At 35.3% G+C, this 19,377-nt stretch overlaps 1 protein-coding gene across 1 annotated transcript in view; it reads right to left on the bottom strand.

Annotated features, from left to right (window-relative positions):
- The window catches only part of ANO5 (anoctamin 5), a gene marked incomplete at its 3' end in the record, with an annotated part of 64,054 nt that overhangs the window by 44,455 nt on the left and 222 nt on the right, over window positions 1-19,377 (bottom strand). Inside the window, exon 2 of the mRNA XM_082845004.1 lies at window positions 9,258-9,301. Coding sequence (XP_082701130.1) covers window positions 9,258-9,301 — 44 coding nt within the window. The remainder of the gene's footprint in view (window positions 1-9,257; window positions 9,302-19,377) is intronic.

Here is a 19,377-nt window from a genome sequence, read left to right as displayed (position 1 = left end):
GCCTTCCTTCTGTTTTTATTTTGCTCTTATTTCTTGAAAGGGAAGTTTATTATTATTATTATTATTTTTTTTTTTTTTTTTTTTTTGCGGTACGCGGGCCTCTCACTGTTGTGGCCTCTCCTGTTGCGGAGCACAGGCTCCAGACGGGCAGGTTCAGCGGCCACGGCTCACGGGCCTAGCTGCTCCACGGCATATGGGATCTTCCCAGACCGGGGCACGAACCCATGTCCCCTGCATCAGCAGGCGGACTCTCAACCACTGCGCCACCAGGGAAGCCCGGGAAGTTTATTATTGATTTAAGACTTTTCCTCTCTACTAACATAAATGTTTAGTGCTACAAATTTGCTACAAATTTCCCTTTCAGCATTACTCTTGCTAGATCCGTCAAATGTTAATATGTTGCATTTTCACTTTTATTCAGGTCACTTTTTTTTTTTGTCTGTTTGTTTTCATTTTGTTTTTTCCCTTAGGTTTTCTTTGACCCTTGGATTGTTTAGAAGTGTGCTGTTTAGTTTCCGATAGTTGGACATGTTCCTGTTAACAATGGTTACTGATTTCTAGTTTGATTACATTGTGGTTCAAGAACACATTCCATTATTTCAATTATTTTAAATATGTTGAGGTTTGTTTTATTGCCCAGAATATAGTCTGTCTTGGCATGTGTTCCATCAGCACTTGAAACAGATGTGTATTTTGCTGCTGTCAGGTGGAATACTATATAAATGTTGGCTACATCCTGTTAGTTGATGTGAGTTCCTCTACATCTTACTGATTTTCTATTCAGTTGTTCCATCTATTATTGACAAAAGAGTGAAGTCTCCAGTTATAATTATAGATTTGTGTATTACTCCTTCCCATTTATTAGTTTTTGCTGCACATATTCTGATGCTATTATTTTGTGCATGCAAATTTAGCACTGCTATGTTTCATTGTTGGATGGATTCCTTTTATCATTATGTCATGTCCTGCTCTGTCCATGGTAATTTTCTTTACTCCAATGTGTAATCGACATTAATGATGTGATATTAATATAACACTCATGCTTTCTTTTTGTTAGTGTTTGCATTAATTTTCATCCATAATGTATATTTTTAATCCTTTTACTTGCATTTTTTAATCCACTTTGCCAAACTCTTTTTTCTTTTCAATTTGTGTGTTTAGACTATTTACACTTCATGTAATTACTAGTGTATTAGGAATTAAAAGTTCTGCCATTTTATTTTTGTGTTTTCTGTTTGTTTCTTCTGTATTATGTTTCTCTGTTTTATTTTTCATGACTTCCCATGAGTTATTGGAAATATTTTTATAATTCCATTTTGATTTATCTAAACAGTTTTTGAGTATATCTCTTTGTATAGTTTAAGTGGTTGCTTTGATATTAATTACATTACATATACATTATTTATCACAGTTTACAGTATACATGTTTTACTTGTCAAATGAAGTATAAAACCCTCACTTCCCTTTACAATCCCAAACCTTCTTTGTTCATAATTGTCGTAACTATTTCTCTGCATATATTGAGAACCGTATCAGACGTTGTAAAGTTTTTACTTCAACTTTCAAAACATAATTTTGAAAACTTGAGACAGAAAGTCTATTGCATTTACTCATGCTTTTACTCTTTCTGTAGATTTTTCCCTTCATCTCCATGCTACAAAATTCCTTATTTTATCATTTTCTTTCTGTTAGAGAACTTCCTTTGGCCAATCTTTTAGAATCGATGTGCTGGTGAAAATTTTTTTAGCCTTCCTTCCTTTGTGAATGTCTTGATTTCTCTGTTCATTCCTGAAGGGTATTTTCACTGGCTACAGAATTCTGATTTGGCACTGAGCTCTTGAAAAAATCTGTATTGCTTCTTTTAGCCTCCATGGTTTCTAATGTGAAATCTGCTGTCATTTTAATGGCTTTCCCCCTAGAGTTAAGTCCCTAGCCAGTTTGTCTTCTTCTCTAACATTCACAGTCTTATTATGTTTGTTTTACATATAATATCCAGGGTTTTTAGCTATACTTAGAAAAAGAAATAGAGAAAATTTTGTCTACTCCATCTTTCTAGAAGTAAGAGCAACAGTCACTTTGGAGCTAATTCAAAAATATACCCATTGAATAACTCTAAACCTTATCAGCCATTCTTCATCTTTGTTTCGGAGAAGTGCTGTCTTTATTCCAACATACTTTATATTAAAAAAATATATATGCTAGACCTAACTATAGGTTAAGTCTAAAGGGAGTTTGGTATGATAGTGCTATTCTCATAGGGTTGAACATTTCCCTGTCACTTACTGCCTTCGTATAAAAGTAACACTAAAAAAAACTAAAAATTATGACATATGCTATTTCTAAAATACTATGGTTGCTCTTGAAATGTGCAGAGGTAAGGAACAGTATAAATATGACTTGAGAATGTTTTTTGTTACAGAAGTTTAAGTTTGGAATATACATGTAAATATGAAAGATACACAAAGAAGCAAAGAATATGAAGTAATTCATAATTACTTGAAGTTAACTTGAGCAATACATATAAAGATCTGTAAGAAGTATATTATTGCTATGTCAATATGAACAAAATGAAAATGACAATATTATTATCATTCAAGTTGCATCAGTCAATCTCATAAGATAAATCTTTCCTCAGTCTGCTCCAAAGACATGTAAGCTTTAATTTTTGATGTTCTTTATTTTCTAGATAATTGTCTTAATTCACTAACTCACTCAATAAATATGTTATGGGCTTCCCTGGTGGTGCAGCGGTTGAGAGTCCGCCTGCCAATGCAGGGGACATGGGTTCGTGCCCTGGTCCAGGAAGATCCCACATGCCACGGAGCAGCTGGGCCCGTGAGCCACGGCCGCTGAGCCTGCGCGTTCAGAGCCTGTGCTCTGCAACGGGAGAGGCCACAACAGTGAGAGGCCCGCATATCGCAAAATAAATAAATATATAAATATGTTCTCTGTGCCACATTACATCACTTTAGTTGTGGGCCTATACTTTATGACAGTGGTTTCCAAACTTTAATGGCAATATGAATAACCTGGGGTGCTCTTTTTAAATAATGACTCCCTAACCTTATCCCCAACAATATTGATTAGTAGTCTGAGGTTGGTCCCAGGAGTCTGCATTTTTAAGAAATTCTTTATATAATCCTTATTCAGGTGGTCTACAAATTACACTGTAAAAATAACTGGACCAAATGATTTTCATAGTTTATTCAATTCTCATATTCTATTTTTCTTAGCATTTTGGTCATTGAGCTTCTAAAGGATCACAGAACTTCTAGAAATCTTAAGTCAACCAGCTAAAAGAGCCAGTTTATCCAGCTAAGTAGCACACAGCCAACCCATTCTGGTAAGTTGTGTTTCCCAGGGTGGGAATTTGAGTCACTCCTAAAAAGCTATTTTTAAAGAGACTTTTTCTATTTGGCTGTTCCTCCCTAACCCAATTCAAGGACATCCAACTCTATGAGTATGACTCTGGGTCAACTACAGCCTAACAGAAAGATTATTTTATCTGAAATACTTTTAGAATGCTTACATTCTGTATACAAAAAAAAAAAATTAAGTTGTTAGTATCTATTTGCAAGTTTATATAAATAAAATAAGGACTTTGCTTAAGAGAATCCTATATTTTTGCAAATTGTATTTAACTTTATTATTTATAATTTTATTTAATATATTTACTTAATTCGGGTTGAGTAAATTAAACCCTGGCATAGTCATCAATAAGCACTTATCAGGTTCAAAATGGCAGTATAAGGAGATCCTGAACTCACCTCCTCCCACGGACACACCAAATCTCCAGCTATAAATGGAACAATTCCCTCTAAAAAATGAAAACTATCTGACTAGCACCTCCAAAACAAAGGATAAAAGGGCCACAATGATGAGGGTGGGAAAAACAGAAACGCAGTCCCACCAAAAATCCCACTCTTGAGTGCGGCTCACCCATAATCAGGAAGGATCTCACAAATATGGAGCTTCTTCCTGAGAAATGAGGGGTTTGTGCCCCACATTGGGCACCCCAACCCTTGGGACCTGCACTGGAGGGACAAGTCCCCAAAATGAATGGTTTGAAAACCAACAGGGCTTATGTTCAGGAGACCCAAAGGGCTATAGGGAACTAAGATTCTACTCTTAAAGGGCTCATCTATAGACTCACTCATTCTGGGACCCACCACAAAAGAAGCAGTTTGAAAATCACCTAAATTATACGTGAAAAAGATTCATTTGCCAATCTTAAAGCATCTGTCAGAGGGGCAGGGCCTGTTAGGACTCTCTCTAGGGATAGAGGTGTTGGTGGGGGCCATTTTTGCCCTCTCCCTCTACCTTGCTAGCACCAGTGGGTGCACACAGTGATAGCACTCTCCCACTGTCCAGCTAAAGCCAGTGGGAGTGCCTCGTCCCTGCACTCTCCTGCTCCATCACTAAAAGCAGTGGGTGTGACCCAGCCCTGTGCTCTCCTGCTGCCTCTAAAGCCTTATCACTAAACCAGACTTACACAAAATGTTAAAGGGACTTCTTTAAGCTGAAAAAACATGAGCACTAATTAATAACAAGAAAACATATGTAAGTAAAAATCTCACTGGTGAAGATAAATATATAGTAAAAGTAGTGGATTATTATAAAGTTAGTATGAAGGATAAAAGACAAAAGTAGTAAAAATAACTATAACTACAATATTTAGTTAAGGCATACACAAAATAAAAAGATGTAAAATGTGACCTCAAAAACATAAAACATGTGAGGGAGTAAAAATGTGGAGTTTTAAAATGCATTCAAACAACTAGCTATCAATTTAATATGAACTGTATGTGTGTGTACACACACACAGTCTAATATATGTGAGTTTCATGGTAACCACAAAGCAAAAATCTATAGTAGACACAAAAAAGATAATGAGAAAGGAATCCAACCATATCACTACAGAAACTCATCAAACCACAAGGGGAGAGAGCAAGAGATGAAGAAAGGAACAGAGAGGAAAACAACCAGAAAACAATGAACAAAATGGTAATAAGTACAATTAATGTAAATGTAAGCAGACTCAGTGATTATTATGAACAATTATATGTCAACAAATTGGACAACACAGAAGAGTTGGAAAAATTCCTAGAAACATACTATCTTTCAAGACTGAATCAGAAAGAAATAGAAAGTCTGAACAGACTGATTACTAATAAGGAAACTGAATAAGTGATCAAAAACTTCTCAACAAACAAAATTCCAGGACCAGATGGCTTCACTGGAGAATTCTACCAAACATTCAAAGAAGATTTAATATCTATCATTCTCAAACTCTTCCAAAAAATTGAAGAAGAGGAAACACTTTCAAACTCATTTTATGAGGCCAGCATTAGCCTGATAACAAAACCAGACAAGGACACCACAAAAAAAAAAAAAAAAAAGAAAATTACAGGCTAATACACCTCTTGAACACAGATGAAAATATCCTCAACAAAATATTAGCAAGCAAAATTCAAAAATACATTAAAAGGATCATATACCATGATCAAGAGGAAATTGATTCAAGGGATGCAAGGATGGTTCAACATCAGCAAATCAATCAACATAATACAGCACATTGACAAAACAAAAGATAAAAGTCATATGATCATATCAACGATAAAAATAAGATACAGAAAAACCATTTGACAAAATTCAACATCCATTTATGATTAAAAACTCTCAACAAAGTGGGTATAGAGGGAACATATATCACTATAATAAAGGCTATATATGACAAGCCCCCAGCTAACATCATACTAAACAGCTTTCAGCTTTTCCTGTAAGATCAGGAACAAGAAAAGGATGCCCACTCTTGCCACTTTCAGCCAACATAGTATTGGAAGTCCTAGCCAGATCAATTAGGCAAGAAAAATAAATAAAAGGCCTACAAATTGGAAAGGAAAAGTAAAACTGTCACTATTCACAGATGACATGAGTTTATATAACCAAAACCCTGAAGACTCCACCAAAAAACTGTTAGAACTAATTATTAAATTTAGTAAAGTTGCAGGGTATAAAATCAATACACATGACTCATGTACCACAATGTTCACTGCAGCTCTATTTACAATAGCCAGGACATGGAAGCAACCTAAATGTCCATTGACAGATGAATGGATAAAGAAGATGTGGCACCTATATACAATGGAATATTACTCAGCCATAAAAAGAAACAAAATTGAGTTATTTGTAGTGAGGTGGATGGACCTAGAGTCTGTCATACAGAGTGAAGTAAGTCAGAAAGAGAAAAACAAATACCATATGCTAACACATATACATGGAACATAAAAAAAAAAACGGTTATGAAGAACCTAGGGGCAGGATGGGAATAAAGACACAGACCTACTAGAGAATGGACTTGAGGACATGGGGAGGGGGAAGGGTAAGCTGGGACAAAGTGAGAGAGTAGCATGGACTTATATACACTACCAAATGTAAAATGGATAGCTAGTGGGAAGCAGCCACATAACACAGGGAGATCAGCTTGGTGCTTTGTGACCACCTAGAGGGATGGGATAGGGAGGGTGGGAGGGAGGGAGATGCAAGAGGGAAGAGATATGGGGATATATGTATATATAGAGCTGATTCACTTTGTTATAAAGCAGAAACTAACACACCATTGTAAAGCCATTATACTCCAATAAAGATGTTAAAAAAATCAATACACAAATATTAGTTGCATTTCTATACACTAACAATGAGTTCTCATAAAGAGAAATTAAGAAAGTAATCCCATTTACAATTGCATCAAAAAGAATAAAATACTTAGGAATAAATTTAACCAAGGAGGTGAAAGACCTGTAACACACTGATGAAAGAAATTGAAGAGAATACAAAACAATAGAAAGATGTTCATGTTCATGGATTGGAAGATTAATATTGTTAAAATGTCCATATTACTCAAAGCAATCTACAGATTAATTCAATCCATCATAATTCCAATGGCATTTTTCAAAGAACTGAACAAACAATCCTAAAATTTGTCTGGAACCACAAAAGACCCTCAATAACCAAACCAATCTTGAGAAAGAAGACCAAATCTGGAGGCATCATGCTTCCTGATTTCCAACTATATTATAAAGATATAGTAATCAAAACATAATGGTATTGGTATAAATACAGAAACATAGATGAATAGAACAGAATAGAGAGCCCAAAAATAAACCCATGTATATGGTCAATTAATTTATGACAAAGGAGCCAAGAAAATACAATGTGGAGAGGATAGCGTCTCCTTCAATAAGGGCTGTTGGGGACACTGGACAGTCACATGCAAAATAATGTAACTAGATCACTATCTTACACCATACACAAAAATTAATGCAAAATGGATTAAAGAATTAAATGTAAGACCTTAAACCATAAAACCCTAGAAAAAAAATATAGGTGGTAAGCTCCTTGACATCAGTCTTAGAGATAATTTTTGGATCTGACTCCAAAAGCAAATGCAATAAAAACAAAAATAAACAAGCAGGATTACAACAAACTAAAACGTTTCTGCATATCAAAGGAAATCATTAACAAAATGAAAATGCAGCTTACTGAATGTGAGAAAATATTTGCAAATCATATAATAAGAGGTTAATATCCAAAATATATAAGGAACTCATACAACTCAACAGCAAAAAAATAAATAATACAATTTTTAAAAATGAGCAGAGGATCTGAATAAACATTTTTCCAAAGAAATACAAATGGCCAACAGGCACATGAAAAGACGTTTGGCATCATTAATCATCAGAGAAATGCAAATGAAAACCACAATGAGATATGACCTCACACTTGTCAGAATGGCTATCATCAGAAAGACAAGAAATAACAAGTGTTGGCAAGGATGTAAAGAAAAGGGAACCCCTGTCCACTGCGGATGGGAATATAAATTGGTACAGATACTACGGGAAAGAGTATGGAGATTCTTCAAAAAATTAAAAACAGAACTACCACAGGATGTGACAATTCCACTTCTGGTTATTTATCCAAAGAATATGAAAACACTAATTTGAAAAGATACATGCACCCATACGTTCACTGCAGCATTATTTACAATAGCCAAAATATGGAAACAACCTTAAGTATACATGAATGGATGATTAATAAATAAGATGTATATATATATATTATATATATATGCAATGGAATACTTCTTAGTCATAAAAAAAGAATAAAATCTTGCCAATTGCTACCATCAATGGACCTTGAAGGTATTACATTAAGTGAAATAAGTCAGACAGAGAAAGACAAAAGACTGTATGATTTCACTTGTATGTGGAGTCTAAAAAACAAAACAAATGAACAAATAGAACAAAACTTACAGAGAACAGACGGGCGGTTGCCAGAGGAGAGGTGGCTGGAGGTAGGCAAAATGGGTGAAAGGTGTCAAGAGGTACAAACTTTCAGTTACAAATAAGTCATGGGGATGTAATTTATAGCAAAGTGACTACAGTCAATAGTATGGTATTGCATATTTGAAAGTTGCTAAGAGAATAAATCTTAAAAGCTATCATCACAAGGGACTTCCCTGGGGGTCCATTGGTTAAGACTTCACCTTCCAATGCAGGGGGTGCGGGTTCAATCCCTGGGGGGAAGCTAAGATCCCACATGCCTCGGGGCCAAAAAACCAAACCATAAAACAGAAGCAATATTGTAACAAATTCAATAAAGACTTTATAAAAATATAGGAGCCTTCACTGAAGCTGTTTTTAAAAAAAGCTGTCATCACAAGAAAAAAAAATCTGTGACTTTGTATGATGATGGATGGTAATTAGACTTACTGTGGTGATATTTCACAGTGTATACAGATATGAATCATTATGTTGTATACTTGAAATTAATATATTATATGTCAATTATACCTCAGTAAAAATGCACTAATCACATACTACTAATAACTTCAACAAAAAAAGCTATCAAATATTATACCTGCATTATAGTCAAGCAAAGTATTAAGCCAAATACTATTATCTTGCATATCAAGTCTCAGCATTTCTGAGTTTATATCACAGAAAGCCTCAAAACAAATCCAAACTTATGGTTGCTCCCTTATAACATCCAGAAAGATTCAGTATTAAATCTGCATGAAACATGGAACTTGCTTTACTTACTTAAAAATGAACAGGTTGGAGGACAAAACATTAAGAATGTAGTATGAGTAAATAACTGGAGTACAAAGACCTAAGTATTCATATGAAGTGCATTTCTGACCTTGGCTCAATTTTTTGTTCTGACTTATAGGAGGCTAACACATATATTTACCTTACCTCACTTACTTCAAAAAAGCGTTCTCCTCTACTGGCTCTTCTCTCTAAATTAAACAACAACAACAACAAAATCATGTTAAAATGGCCAACCAATCACAGTATGTTAAAAGTCTGCATAAGGAGAAAATAGGAATTCAAAATTTAAACAAAAGAAGTCCAAAGAAAATAATGTTGGAAGAAAACATCCAAGATCTTCCTGGAGCTAAGCTGTTCAAAACAAACTCAAAAGAATTCAGCACCAAAAACTGTCTATAATATAGAGGAAAATCATCAAATACTAATGTGTAGGTTATAATCTCACCTACTAAGAAATAAACTTAACTCTGATGAATACAGTTGTAATTCCATAGCCACACAACTGCTGAGAGGAAAACATTCAGTAGGGATGTCCATCCCTATCTTTTTGTTCCCACCATGTGAGATTTATTATTCTATCAGTGTGTTTTCCTGGAACTGAACCAAACTGGTTACAAGTAAAGTACTAACAGAGGACTACCAGTTTTAAATAGGCCAAATTACTTTCCTGACACAGATATCTTCATGATAGTTATGTGCTGAGTCATTTGGACTGAAATACATCTTCAAATAAGTTTCTGATGCTAAAAACTGTTAAATATAGAATTCTGATTCTTATTCTCTAGGGACTCCAATTTGCAAAACACTGAGAAATATTTCACAAGTCAAAAACTTGGGGGAGAAAATCACAATGGGAATGGAATAAAATATTGCTACCACTTAAGAGTCATCCACAGTAACTGTAATTTTAGGAAGTGTTAGTATATATTCTGAAAATACAGAAAATATAAACCTACCATTTGTATAGTTTTTTTTTCTTTCCCAGTTTTGTTTATTGTGATAAAACACACATAATATGAAATTTACCATATTAACCATTAACAAGCATACAGTTCAACAGTATTAAATTCATTCATAATATTGAGCAACCATCACCAACATCCATCTCAGAACTCTTTTCATCTTGTAAAACTGAAACACTATACCCATTACCAACTCCTCATTCTCCCCTTTCCCAGCCCCAGGCAACCACCATTCTACTTTCTGTCTCTATGATTTTGACTACTGTAAGTACCACATGTAAGTGGAATCATGTAGTATTTTTCATTGTGTGAGTGGTTTATTTCACATAGCATGTCCTCAAGTTTCATCAATGCTATAGCATATGTCAGAATTTCCTGCCTTTTAAGGCTGAATAATATTCCATTGTATATGTATGCCACATTTTGCTTACCCATTCATCCACTGATGGACACTTCTGTTGCTTCCACATTTAGCTGCTGTGAATAATGCTGCTATCTACATGGGTGTACAAATATCTCCAAGATCCTGCTTTCAATTCTTTTGGGTATATACACAAGGTGGAATTGCTAGATCATATGGTAATTCTTTTTTTTAATTTTTTAAGGAATCATCATACTGTACCATTTTACATTTCCACCAAGAGTGCACCAGGTTTCCAATTACTCCACATCCTCTCCAACTTTTGTATTTTTTTCTTTTTGATAGTAGGCATCCTAGTGGATTTGAGGTGGTACCTCTTTGTAGTTTTGATTTGCATTCCCCTAATGATTATGATGTTGAGTATCTTTTCATATTCTTCTTGGCCATTTTTATATCTTCTTTATAGAAATGCCTATTCAAGTCCTTTGCCCATTTTTAAATCAAGTTGTTTGGTTTTTTATCATTGAGTTTTAGGAGTTCTCTAACTGGATCAGATATATAATTTGCTCACATTTTATCCCATTCTGTGGTTTGCCTTTTTACTTTACTTGCAGTGTCTTTTGAGGCACAATTTTTTTTCATATTTGTGAGGTCAATTTGTCTTTTTTTCTTTTCTTGCCTGTGCCTTTGGTGTCATATCCAAGAAACCACTGTCAAATCCAATGTCATGAAATTTTGTCCTATGTTTTCTTCTAAGAGTTTTATAGTTTTATGTCTTACATTTAGGTCTTTGATCCATTCTGAGTTAATTTTTGTATATGGTGTTAGGTAAGGACCCAACTTCACTTTTTTGCACATGGATACCCAAATTTCCCAGCATCATTTATTGAAAAGACTGACCTTTCCCCATTTAATGGCCTTGTCATCCTTGTAAAAAATAATTTGACCATATACATGCAAGAGTTTATTTCTGGGCTCTCTATTCTAGTCCATTGGTCTATATATCTGTCTTTATGCCAGTACCATACAATTTTGATAACTGTAGCTTTGTAGTTAATTTTGAAATCAGTGAGTCATTCAGCTTTGTTCTTTTTCAAGATTGATTGGCTATTTGGGGTCCCTTGAAAGTCCATATGAATTTTAGGATGGATTTTCCTATTTATACAAAAAAACATAATTAAAATTTTGATAGGGATAGCACTGAATCTATAAATCACTTTGGTGGTATTGACATCTCAACAATATTAAGTCTTCTAATCCATGAACAAGAGATGTGTTTGCATGTATTTATGACTTTTAAAATTTCTCTCAGCAATGTTTTGTAGTCTTATTTGTACAAGTCATCACATTCTTGGTTAATTTATTCTTAAGTATCTAATTCTTTTTGATACTAATGTAAAAAAATTTTCTTAATTTCCTTTTGAGATTGTTCATTGTTTATATACAAAAATGCAGCTGATTTTTGTGTGTTGACTTCATATTATGATACTTTATAAATGTTGACTGCATTTATAGTTCTAACAGGTTTTTTATGGAATTTTTAGGGTTTGCTACACAAAAGATCATATCATCTGTGAACAGAGGCAATTTTAATTCTTCCTTTCCAATTTGGATGTCTTTTATTCCTTTTTCTTGCCTAACTGTTCTGGGTAGAACTTCCAGTACTATGTCGAATAGAAGTGGAAAAGTGGATATCCTTGGTAAATACCAATAAACTTAACTCACATACACAAAAGCTCTTTGAAGTTTCTAATGATTGTTAAGAGTATAAAGGGGTTCTGAGATCAAAAAGTTTAAAAATGCTATCTTCGGTATAAACTCAGTAGAAATACATGCACTATGGGAACGTACAAGAATGTTCATAACAGTATTATTGAGGTTAACTAGAAAATCAACATCACCTCAAATATCCAGAAATAGTAAAATGGATCGATACAATGTGGTATAATCATACCACGTTTTATAGTTAGCAACAAAAGTGAATTAATTTTAATTACATGCAAAAACATAGATAAATCTCCCAAAAATAGTTCAGCAAAAAAGGCAGAAATATTTAGTAATATTTCAGTTATATAAAGTTAGCTATGCAAAACCAAAGTATGTTACTTAGGGATGAACAGTTAAGGGTAGATGTTGTTGGGATACAATTCTCCTTGGGTCTTTCAAGTTTCTGCACATCTTGCAAATGAGAGACGGACTGCCCTTTGTTCTGCATTATCTTTTCAAGGATCTTTGTTGAGCTAGTGATAGAGACTCCTTCAGGAGCAAAGCACACATTTGCTTACAGTCTTGGAAGACTGGATCAGTGTCTCCCTCCAGAGCAAAGGGAAGGCAAATTACTGACCAATATAAAAGACTCAAGCTCCCTAAGCTCAGATTGCTCTCCTGTACTGCAAACCACCCACCGAATGTGCAGGCCCTCTCTGCATTGATCTGTGGCAACTTGGGCTCAGGAAACTGGAACACGCTGCTACTCACCCTATTGTTAATGCTGTGAATAGGAAACTGTCCTTTGTCTCTGATCCAGGTGTCTCATATCTTCTACCAGTAACCATGAAATTGTAACAGGTTACTTGGTTAACTTCCATGTGCGGTAAAATCTCAGACTTTTCACAGCTCTTGACATTGATCATCAGTATAATGTTGATAATGACAGTGGTGATAATGGCTAACATGTATTGATTTTCTGTTGTTAAGAAATTTACAGTACAGTAGAGGAGACAGGTCAAAAATTGTGATAAATGCTATAAAAAAGACAAAAAGAGCAAAGAGAGAGGGAGAGAGAAACAGGGAGGGGTGCAAGTTAGACATGAGAAAACCTCTCTGAGGGAGTAATGTTTATACTGAGATGTGAAAGTTGAGAGGATACAAATCATATAAGAACACATAAAGGCTATGAGACAGGAACAGTTTTAGGTGTTGAAAGAAACGAAGGTCAAGCTAGAGATGAGTAGGTAAATGGCAGAGAGGCCTGAGAAGATGTTGGACAGGCATGGAGTGGGAGACAGTTTGTGGAGAGCCTTGTATGCCTGTATTTTTTCCTAAGAGAAATAGTAAGCCACAAAAAAGCTTTTAAATAGAATTTACATTTAAATTTTATGAAAAGCACTAGTTGCTGACTGGAGAATGGGTTAAAAGAAAGTAAGAACGGAGAAAGGAAACAAATTATGAGGTTGCTGCAATGAATCACAAGAGATGATGGCAGTCTGGCCTGGAGTTGGAACAGTGCAAATGAAGGCACATAAATGGGTTTTAGATATTTGAGTAAAAATTGGAAACAAACTGCTATCAAATTTCAGCTGTGCAGGTGGAGAGACAAAGAAGATTAAAGACTCCTAGGCTTGAGCAATTCGAGATTTCATTTAATGATATGGGGAAGCTTATTAATGGTGGGCAATTAACACAGCAGATGCTGCTGGCTCCCCACAAATATCCTTTCTCTTCCTTGTTCTTTACTAACAAAATACTAATTATATGGTACAGCAAAGAGCTCTAGCAAAAAAAGAACAAAAACCAAAAAAACACATTTCCTAGCTTCCTTGCAACTTAAGAATATGACATAAATTCAGAGTTACCAAATATCACATAAATGGCATTAATGTCTATCTCCTAAGATATGGGCAAGCATTAAATGAAAAATATGCGTGTAAATTGCTTCACGCAGTCATTGGCACAGAAGTGATCAATGAATATTAGTTATTCTTGTTGATATTGCTATTATTATTAGGATATATTCTATTCTTTTATTAATTTTCAGAACTGTTTAAAATTCTTTGGGATGAGTTTTACAGTGTCAGAATAGAAGGAATATCTTTTGTATTCAGGTTTTTTGTTGCAAGATCTATTAAAAAGTTAATAGCTAGCAAAGCTTGAAAACTAACAAACTGTAGCTACAGCCATATCACAACTTTTCTGAGTACAGGTTTTCTCATCTAAAAGATTAAAAATATAAGTAAAAATTATTTGAAAAATATAAAATATTATACAGTACCATCATCAAAGGGTTTTACCCATGAATACTGTCTAGATGTACAGCTCAAAATTCCATAATGTCTTGACCACCTCTCATTGGACTTTCCAAAAAAAAGGAAACCAATCTAGCAAACTCTTATAATGAGTTGATAAAGAACAGGATTCTAAGAAATACATGCTTTGTCTCTCAACGTATTGTACTTGCACACTGATGTAAGGAGGCTTTTATTTTCTTGAGGGCAAAAACAGTCACTATTGTGCATAGAACTAAATATAGTTCCAAGCACAGAGCAAACAAATGCACACCTTAAGCTAGAGTTATAGAGTATTTTATAATTCTGTATTTTAGAAAATAAAGTAGAAAAACTGGAAGCATTAACCCCTCCTTCCTCTAATTATTTTTGCTGCATTTAACATAAAACACCTAGTTAAAAAATATTTTCAAACTGCTATCAGAACTTGATGCAATGCGTTTGAGAATGTGGAAAGGGGTCAATACAGTTCCTCCAGATTATCTCCCGTCCGTACTAGTTCTCTCTTATGCTTTCACCTTTCAACTTGCTGCTTCCTCGCCCTGGATCTAACAACAGTATCTTTTTAGTCTAATTCTTGCTTATTTTTCACCTTATATCAGTTTTGACATCCTCCTTTCAAGCCTTGCCTGAAACCTCCTCATCTGCCCCACAGTTAGCCTCTTCCCTGCCCCCATACCACCCTGAACTTAAGCCCTTTGTGGGTACCTAGCCCAATTATACCTTCCTCCACAAGACTGCAAGCTCCCTGAGAGCCGTGTAGAGCACACTTTGTAAACCGTATCCCTTTCTGAAAGCAGAAAGATTAAAGAAGATAGATGTATTCCCTCACACACCATGCTCCCTCTGACACATAGTGCTCACTAACTCACTCTCTCTCTCTCACATACACACGCAATCAGATGTTCACACATGCCATAGACTCAGATACACTTTCACACTCACCCAGAGTATAAAGATGAAGAAACTGCATAATCTCCAAACCTCTGTCAAAACAGAGGCTTATCTGAAGAGGCAAGATTTGAAGCCAACAACTCTAGATCGGCTTCTCATTATTCCTGCAACTTCCTCTAAAGTCAATAGAATTGACTGTACTTTTCCTGTGGGCTAGAAACCAGAACTACCAAGGGTTTAATATCAATCACTATGGAGAATCATAAAATATGAGCTAAAATTTATGCCAGCCCAAAGACAGCTTGGAGTTTTCACTGAAAGCACATTACTAAGAATACACACTGCAACAAACCCAGAACCCAAAAATAGCCCTTGCATTTACCAAATGGTCTTCTCAGTTTACACTTCTTCCAGCAGCACAAAATAACATATATGCAATCAAATATTCATATTACTAAAGGATAGGTGGTTTGGTTAAATACAATGCTTGATGTAGATGTAAAGATGCAAGCAAATTTATATTAAATTTTAAAACTGCCTTTTCCAATGTTAAACCCTTAAACTTTCTTTTCCAATGCTGAATGTGTCATAAATCAGTCAAAGAAAGAATATTTCAAATCAGAACTTCCTTACAATGTCAACCAGTCAATAGTTCAATTTCAGCAACATTGATATTTTACTAGCAGTGTTTCTTTACATAACTATTTAAATGGTCTATTACACATTGCCCTTATAATTTCATTTTAAAAATTATTAGATTGTGGGAAAACAGCTAATTGGAGATCACTGATTGCTTAAATGTTCAACTGTTAAGAAAATAAACTGATAAAATATGACAAATCCTAGAAACATCTATTATGTCTGAAAGACACAATGTTAACATTCTCTCTCCGGGAAGAAATTTTATCACATGTAAATCAATTGTTTAACTTTCTCATATTTACTCTTCAAAGTTGATTTAGGAACTACATAACACACAGATCCAGGTTTACCTATATTGGGGAGTTTACTCTAAGAAATCCATTTATATTTTAAAATATAGGAATAAAAGTAGCTCTTAAAAATTCATGCTGTGGAACCCAGTATTGTTCAGCCTTCTGCAACCAACACTTCTGTTTTCATAACTGTGTCATTAAACTCCAGAAACATATATTTTGAACTGGGTTTCCAAAAATCCACGTGACTGTCAATGTTAAAAAATATATCCTCATTGCAATGCACTTTTCATATAACCCTAGAAGTAACAGAAATCCTAATAATGGGCAATAAAACCAACTCAGCAAATTAATCAACATATTGAAAGACATTTAGAAAAGTAAGAGTCATCTGAGTGGGCTGGACCACCCTGCTCCTTAGGCTCTGCTCGTACCAATGCCACTGTCTTCTGCTATTTGGATTCTGGATCTATGAACAAAACAGGTTATAGGAATTTGGGCAGGATGCATTCGTGAGACCCAACCATCAAATACATGTATTCCACATTAATATCCTTTTCTCCTTCCTCCGCCCAAATCAGAGGCAAAGCTTTTATCACAACAAGAGGAAATACAAATCAATTACAAAAGTCTTTGCCAAGAAAAGGGGAACTGAAATTACTTTAGGAAAAGTTCTAAAACCTTCCTGGGATGGACTGATACTTCAGTATGACCTCAAGCTGAAGTAACACTGATTTACGTATACATTCTAGTAAGCAAAATTATCCTGAGGCTAAATTAGATCTTCTAAAATCTGAGAGAGAGTAATGGTCAATCTCTGTAATGCAATATTGATATATTTTTTCCTTCATTATATGTATAAAGTTACATACTCCACATTTTTTCCCTCCACTCTTCCTTCAATGAAGAATATATTTCTCATAGCTTTACTTCAGAAGGACTGATTATAAGTAAATACTGAATGCTTCAAATGCAAAAAAAATCTATTGCTTCAGGTTACTGAAATTACAATAGGAAATAATTCTCTGCAAAGGAGTAAATCACTGAATAAGTACAGAATAGGACTTCTAATTTTATTTGTCTAAAAGACATTTGACTTCTTTTGCACACTGAACATCAATCATTTTCCCTAACAAGTTTACTGCATTATTTAGCAGAGCCGTTAGTCAAAGTTTAAAGTTTTCAATAGTTGTATTTCCCTTTATCTTTAAATTATTTTTTGTTTAAAAAAGGAGGAGTTGCTTCAAGTGACACCATCAAGAACATGGAAAGAGAACCCACCAAATGGAAGAAAATATTTGCAAATCATATAAACTGAATATATAAAGAACACTTACAACACAATAATTAAAAGGCAAATAACTCAATTTTTTAAATGGGCGAAGGATCTGAAGACATTTCTCCAATGAAGATATATGAATGGTCAATAAGCATTGAAAAAGTTACTTAACACATTTAGTCACCGAAACAAAGTAAGTCAAAACCACGTTGAGATAGCATTTCACAACCACTAGGGTTGCTATAAATAAAAAAGACAGACAATAACAAATGTTAGTGAAGATGTGGAGAAATTGGAACTGTTATATATTACTGGCGAAAATATGAAAAGTGATGCAGACGCTTGGAAAACAGTTTGGTAGTTTCTCAAAATGTTTTATATAGAGCTACCATATGATTCAGCAATTCCACTCCTAGGTGTATACCCAAGAAAGATTGAAACATATTTTCATACAAAATCTTGCAATAAATCTTCATAGCAGCATTATTCACAGTAGCCAAGAAAGTGGAAATAATCCAAATGTGCACCAATTGATGAATGGATAAAATGTGGATATATCTATAGAATGGAAAATTATTTGGCAATAAAAAGGAATAATGCACTGATACAAGTTACAACATGGACGAACTTCAAAAACACTATGCTAAGAGAAAGAAGCCAGTTACAAAGACCACATATTGTATGAGTCTGTTTACATGAAGTGTCCAGAATAGGCAAATCTAGAGAGACAGTAAGTAGACTAGAGGCTGCCTAGAGCTGAGGGTAGGGGAAGTGGGGGTGGGGGGAGGAGGAATGACTACTAAGAGGTTTCTATTTGGGGTGATGAGAATGTTCTAAAATTAGATTATGGTGATCACAAAATTGTAAATATACCAAAATTTGAATTGTACGTTTTAAATGGGTGACTTTAATTGTATGTGAATAAAGTATATCTCAAGCTGTTAAGAAAGGGGAGGAGGATGAAATAACGCACTTTATTTCTTGGTGTCTTTGAAGACTAAATATTATGACTTCTTAGATCATTCATCACTTAAAAAAAACTGTTTCCATGTTTAGATCTAACACTAAACAAGACATGAAAGTAGAGTGTCATTGAGAGAACTGAGTATCATTGAGGGCCCTGGAGATAGACCCAGAAAAATACATGCATTTTCAGGAAAATGCATGTACTAAAATAGACCCACAGAATACAGGTCCGGGGTGACCACACGGGAGTTTCCAGGGGTTGGCCTTCTCTCTGTTCCGTCCTGTCCCAGAGGGCTTGGTATTTCCCTGGACCCACACCTGTTTAGCTTCTTGCCGGTTCCTGGGGCCTCAGGCATGGCTCAGGAAGAAAGTCCAAGTATCACGGGTACTGGGAGACGGAAACCCCGAAGCAAACAATGGGCAAACATTTTTCAACGGAACTAAAGATTCAATGAAAGCTCGTAAAACAGCATCCTCCCCAAGTGCATAAGAATCTCAAACTGATGGACCTTAGAGTTCGGTCTGCCCTTCCATAATTAACGATAATCTCAAAGCTTGAGCAGTAATCGGCGAATAGAAAGGGGCAACAAGACTCGAGGGCCAGCTCCCCACACAGGGAACTGCTGTCATGCGCCCTAAGCTTAGGCTCTCTCGGTGAGAGACTCCTTTCCTCCGCCTGGGTTCAGAGGCCCGAGCACCTCAGTTCACTCGCCCGGCGTGCTCGCCTCGCCTCACTGCACTGTGCGACCGCTCCGCGGCGTCCAGAGGAGCAAGGAGGGCGGTCTCGGAACCGCACGGGTGGCTCTGCACAGGTGCTGGCCTCGCGGGAGCAGCCCGAAAAAATCCCCGGCCCGGGCAGGGAG

This window comes from Leucopleurus acutus (assembly GCF_964270905.1).
Source record: "Leucopleurus acutus genome assembly, chromosome: 8".
Classification (NCBI taxonomy): Eukaryota; Metazoa; Chordata; class Mammalia; order Artiodactyla; family Delphinidae; genus Leucopleurus; species Leucopleurus acutus.
The sequence above is the reverse complement of the archived record's forward strand: the minus strand, read 5'-3'. Positions and strand labels throughout refer to the sequence as shown.